The following is a 6410-nucleotide window of genomic DNA, read 5'->3' as shown; positions in this document are numbered from 1 at the left end:
CACGGGCGAAATCAAATGGGAGATTACTAGATATCGCTAGAAAGCTTTCATTTTTTAATGGAAAGTCTGATGCATCCTGTTTTCACATCTGCTGAACTCTAATTGATTGAACTGATGTGTGCATATTTTTTCTTACATTTTTCTTCAATATATAAACCTTATTTGCTTATTTCTCAGAGCATTTTTCTGAGAAGCTGTTTAGTTATTAATACTGATAAGTTTCTTACTGGAACTCCTGTCTCCTCTCTCCTCTCTCCCAACCCTCACACCCCTCTGTTCAGGTCAAAGTAAAGCCACAGCCACTGTGTATAACCCACATACTCATGTCTGCTGTGATGGATGTGTATCTGTGTGGAAGCCTTGGATAGATCAAGTAATGCACTGCTTTGTTTCCCCCTTATTTTTCCAGGCCTGCCCACATGACTAAGTTTGTTTGTTTGTTTGTTTGTTTTTTCTGTTTATGTGCAAAAAAAACCTAAACTGCTGTTTTTCCTAAAGCAGAAAAAATTAATTAAAACATACCAGGCAGAACAGCATTTCAGTATTAAATTCTATTCAAAGAACATTCAAATGTAGAGAGCTGACAGCAGTGGAAACAAGTGATCCCAGAAAAGAAAAAAATAAATGCTGTTTTTGGGCACTTTTGATGAGAGCACTCGGAGCTCCACCCCATTTCTTATACACAGTAACTGAGGGTGTTTTCTATCTGATGTGTAAAAGTTGTATAACGGTATCTGTTTCCACTAATGCAAAAGGATCAAAAGTACGGTAAGACCAAAACAACTTAGACACACTATGTATTGAAATTAGATGTATGTGATGCAGAAAGGTTGAAAGTTTTGATTTTTGTGCTAATTTTTTTGTCAAACCTTATATGTTGACTTCTGTGCATTTGAATGACAGTGCCTGTTTGTGTTTGCATTGCTACACAATTTACTGTATTGTGTCTGATTCTTCAAGTGCTGCGGAGAGACACCGTATGGTTTGGCACAACGTGGAGTTCTCTGTTGTAATAACACCTTGTACGAGGATAGAGAAGATGGAGAGGAATGTTCAGAGATGGGTTTTCCTTACAACCCGGCTAAAGGGACTATGTGTTGTTCTCAGTTTCATGGCAGCCCTGGACAACACTGCTGTGGGACAGAAATTTACCGTCCTCATACTGAGATCTGCTGCAACGGACACAGGTAATGTGTGTGTGTGTGTGTGTGTGTGTGTGTGTGTGTGTGTGTGTGTGTGTGTGTGTGTGTGAATCCAGTGAAAAAAGACTTCTTTTTTTTAATCAGATAGTTTCTCTGAAAGGCACAATCCTGTCCCGCCTTTGTTTTCTTGGTGGTGCAGGATTTCTACAGAACTGTGCCCTTCATAGTAACTATGTGAAATCATCAGCTATGATGAATTTTCTCACACTGCTCCTCTCTGGGTACGGTTCCTCTCTGAGATACGGTTCCAAAGACACTCCCTGTCTCCGTCTCTCTGGGTCTCTGATTGGGTTTGGTGCCGTTTGAGTTCAAGTTTATTGTTAAAACTTGTCTGCGTGCATATGGTCATGACTCATGTCTCCAGGTGATTCTAATGGAGCTAAAATATTTGGGGTTTACAGTTACTGCATTATTCAGTATTTCACAATGACAAAAAGGCTAGTCCATTGAAACATTTGTCATTTGTGGTTATTAGCATGTACATATTTGCTTAGCAGCTCTTTATATCCAGGTCTCTGTTTCAGTTTTATGTTTATCTCTATCACTTGAATTGGTTGAATTATCAAGCCTGTCTCCAGCTGCAGTAGCTGTCAAAGTGTGGGTGGCAACAGCACAGCTGGGTAGAAATGCATTCTGTGTAGACACTGATGGAGAGAATAAAGTGCCACCCTGATGATGGCATTCAGCAATACTCATCTAACTCAGCCTCTAATTACCTTACATTCTTTATCTCACTGTCCTTATTTGATATTAATTTTTACCTCTGTTTTCCACCCAGACATCCCAAATCAGAAAACATTCACTGCTGTGGGGTTAAAGCGTACAACATTAAAGACCCACAGATGAAGTGTTGTGCAGGAACGCTGTACAATCTGACGGTATTAGAGAAGCATGGAGGGGGCGGCCAGTGCTGCGGATCCATTCTGCAAAAGCCACAGGTAGATTTATTAATGATGTCATCTCAGGATCTGTTGTTTGTGAATCTGTTCATGTATTACACTCTATTATGTTATTGGGCCTTATAACATAATAGAGATACAAGGCGAGGGTAATGTTGGCCACACCAGGCTCCAAAGTTATGGTCCCATTGAAGGAAGCATTTTGTATTTCCTACCATTTCAAAGGCCCCTTTCTGAGTGGATTCTTCTGGCTCCTGGAGTCATCTCACAGTGATGGACGAAACATGATTTGACCGATATGGAAATTAAAAGAATAAACTGTGAAACTGTCTTGAGCTGTTTAATTATCTCAGAGAGTCCTGTCTGTCATTTTAAAGGAACATGAATAACATATAATGGTCTGGGGAAAACATTTAGGAAACCAGTGGCCCCTCCCACAACACAACTGAACTACAAATCCAGAATATATTCAGCTCACGTAAGCACAGTCAATATAAAGTGGATGAAAACAGCATGCTTTAACACAACAACACGCAAGTCAATCATCAATGCTGCATTTGAGACTTTTAAAACCGCTATTGTTAAAGCAGATTCACGATCATCATCATCTTCTGGGTGAATTTTATGATTCTTTCTGAAAAAAGCAGAACCAGAAGATTCCAATACGGATTAATACTAAAAGTATCACTTCCAGTCTAAACCAGCAACAATTATTAAGGTTGATAGATCACTCTAAGCAGTTCCCTTCAAAAGCACAATGAAATCTGTATTGAAACTGTATGTTAGATCTATTTACTGTTTATATGACAGTCAAAGTAAACTTCACGTAGGGAATATTCTATACCCATTTGCAAAAACTGTGCTGATATCAACTGATGTATCAACATTACTGGCTGAACTTGACATTGTGACCTCCCTGAACTAACACAGTGCTCACTGACTGCAAACAATGATGTGTTCCTTAAACTTAATAACACTATATATCTTTTCAAAATTAGGACATTTGCTGCTCAAGCGAGGACAAAGAGGTGCTCTACTCTGCCAAGACAGGTTTCAGATGCTGTGGTCACCTCTACTACAGCACCACCCTGTGGTCGTGCTGTGCTGGGAGGCTGAGATCAATCCACAAACCAGGACAGGATCAGAGAAAGATGATTAACGGTCTGTTGTGTCTGCTCAGATCTTCTTTCACAGAGTAGAACTTCATTTTGTGTCATTTTAACTCGATTACACAGCCCAGATCCACTTTACCAATAACATGTCTATAATGTTCTTTTTCTTTCTTTTTCAGAATCCAGACTTCTATCTGTGAATATTTTGAATAATAATGATATTTGCAAAGAAAGTAAGATATTGTCTACAATTTAGATTTTCATAATGCTGTTTATGAATAAATTTGGCTTTGTAATGTAACGTGTTTGTGTCTCTCTGTTTAGTGCACATCGGGACTGTGGAAAGTGTGTCTCTGCATAGCATTGTGTTCAGGAGCGTGCTGAAGATCTGTGGGGGGACAATAATGAAAGCTCTGCCTTTGCCTCACATCCTGAACACAGATGATCCCTGCAGCTCCCCTAAACTGATTCCTGGGAAGACCTACTTCTTTAACAAAGTTCATGTTTTCACTGATTTCAACCACAACTCTGTTCTTCAGTCACTCCATTTCATTATTTCCAAGTGTTCACCTTAATTCAAAACAGGCTGATCTGTGGATGGTACTCATTTTTATTTACATATTTTCTTACAATGTTGGGTTTGTCTCTAAAAAATAAAAATAAAAATCATCGTTGGTCTTTTAATCCATTCAGACTCAAGTTTTGGCCTCTTTGTCATCATGAGTGTGAACTTTGCTCAGGGGCCCATGTTCCCTTTGCAGATTCTTCTTTTTTGGCCACAACAGCTTTATTAGCAGTAGAGGAGAGACAGGGAATCAGGGGAGGACACGCAGGTGGGCTGGCGATGGGCCGGGATTCGAACCTGTGCCGCCCACACCCCAGCGCGGCGCATGTACATGTCGCCCCGCCCCTTTGTAGATTCTTAAAAAGATCCGGGAAACGCTTCATGATCGGCCCGCGACTAAGACCAGAAGTACAGGGTATTTACAGCCTTAGGACTCGGAAATTATGCAGAACTTAAATTTATATACAGGGTACATCCATGTAAAATACCTCTAAGTCAGGTTAAGCCACTGCATAATGTGACCTGTGCCTCGAAAAGTACAGCATACTCAAGATGTAGAATCGAGGAAAAAGAGTTGGGTTTTTTGGCTAAATTACCTGGAAATTATGCAGAACTTTACCTACAGGGTACATCCCTGGAATTACGTGTATTTACACATAATTCTGGTACTCATAGCCTTAATCGTGGGCCGTATTATGAAGTGTTACCAAGATTTGTGTTCACAGCAGTGGATAGTTCTCACAATAAAATTAAATAACCGTGTGTATCTCCACCATTGTAGACCACTCTGTCATTTTTATATTTCCACAAGGTAAGGTCAGTTATTGTTGTGCACGCACACTTGAAAAAATTAAAAGTAACTTTGAAATATTAATGCCCAACATTTCTTCCTTACAGACAATCTAATGCTATTCAAGGATGTATTGCTTTTTGTTGTACACTCAGAACTGAATACTTATTATATATATATTTTTTAATTACATTATATTACTCAATCAGCAGTATCACTTATTAGTGGTATTGCATTTACATTGATATCAGTACAACTTTACAGGACTTCAAGATACTGCCTGTTCAACTGTTTTTGGTGACATCACTGGTATACAATTATATATTACATGTTTATATTTAATATATGGCAGACTGGGTAATGTGTTAGGAACGTAAGGATGCAATATCATTTAATAAAAATGAAAATTATCAACTTACAGAGGGCTGAAGTCAAAAACACTCCAAATATCAAAGTAAAAAAAATGATGTGGCAGGCTAGTCTACTTTGCCAAAATTTCATTGCAGCAGCTCAAAATGATACAAAAAAAAAAAAATGGTCAAAATAGTTTGTAATACCCCAGTGTGTTTATATGCATGCCTGTCAACATCGGGGCATGCTCCCAATGAGATGATGGATGGTGTCCTGGGGGATCTCCTCCCAGATCTGGATCAGGACATCACTGAGTCTGAGGTGCAACCTGGTGGCGTCAGATGGACCGAAGCATAATGGCCCAGAAGTGTTCTGTTGGATTTAGGTCAGGGGAGTGTGGGGGCCAATCAGTGGTATCAATTCCTGTAGTTTCTCCAGGAATTGCCTGCATACTCTTGCCACATGAGGCAGGGCATTGTTGTGCACCAGGAGGAATCCAGGACCCACTGCACCAGCATAGGGTCTGACAGTGGATCCAAGGATTTTGCCTAGCCTGTCTGTGCAGCCTTCCATGGATAGGCCTCCCCAGACTATCACTGACCCACCAAACCGGTCATCCTGAACAATGTTACAGGCAGCATAATGTTCTCCATTTCACATCTGTCATATGTACTCAGGGTGAAGCTGCTCTCATCTGTGAAAAAGCGAAGGGCGCAAGTGGTGGACCTGCCAATTCTGGTATTCTATAGCAAATGGCAATCAGACACCATGGCGTCAGGAAGTGAACACAGGGCCCTCTAGGATCTCGTGCTCTCAGGTCACCGTCATGAAGTCTGTGTCTGATTGTTTAGTCATTCACACCAGTGACCTACTGGTGTGAATGTCTCTTACTTGAGTATATGTTTTTCTGACAAGTTTTTACTGTCTTATACTATGTCAGAGTGATGCTGAAAAGCTAATTCATGCATTTATTACTTCTAGGCTGGACTATTGTAATTCATTATTATCAGCTCGCTGAAAAGTCGTCAGTGGATCCAAAATGCTGCAGCTACAGTACTGACGGACTAGAAAGAGTGAGCATATTTCTCCCATACTGGCTTCTCTTTATTGGCTCCCTGTTAAAATTTAACTTAAAATCCTTCTACTCACATATAAAGTCTTGAACAATCAGGCCCTATCTTATCTGAAAGACCTCATAACCATATCACCCCAATAGTGCACTTCGCTCTCAGACTGCTGGCTTATATGTGGGTCCTAAGGTATTTAAAGGTAGAACGGGAGGCAGAACCGGCAGCTTTCAGGCACCTCTTCTGTGGAACCAGCTCCCTGTTTGGATTTGGGAAAGACCCTCTCTACCTCTAAAATTAAGCTTTAGACTTTCATTTTTGATCAAACTTAAATTTAGGGCTGGATCAGGTGGCCCTGAACCCTTCCTTAGTTATGTTGCAATAGGTCTAGGCTGCTGGGGGATTTCACGTGATGCATTGATTA

The 6410-nt window shown here is 40.3% G+C and overlaps 1 protein-coding gene across 1 annotated transcript; it reads left to right on the top strand.

Moving 5' to 3' along the window:
- The first annotated feature begins 967 nt into the window (after positions 1 to 967).
- Positions 968 to 3788, top strand: LOC115790479 (uncharacterized). The gene is made up of 5 exons (XM_030744285.1): positions 968 to 1187; positions 1981 to 2140; positions 3100 to 3262; positions 3393 to 3446; positions 3538 to 3788. The coding sequence occupies exons 1-5, from the start codon at positions 1060 to 1062 to the stop codon at positions 3786 to 3788; spliced, it is 756 nt and encodes a 251-aa protein (XP_030600145.1). The 5' UTR covers positions 968 to 1059.
- The last annotated feature ends 2622 nt before the right edge of the window (positions 3789 to 6410 follow it).

This window comes from Archocentrus centrarchus, chromosome 13, assembly GCF_007364275.1.
Source record: "Archocentrus centrarchus isolate MPI-CPG fArcCen1 chromosome 13, fArcCen1, whole genome shotgun sequence".
NCBI lineage: Eukaryota > Metazoa > Chordata > Actinopteri > Cichliformes > Cichlidae > Archocentrus > Archocentrus centrarchus.
Note: the sequence above shows the minus strand (reverse complement) of the source record. Positions and strands in the feature narration are given on the sequence as shown.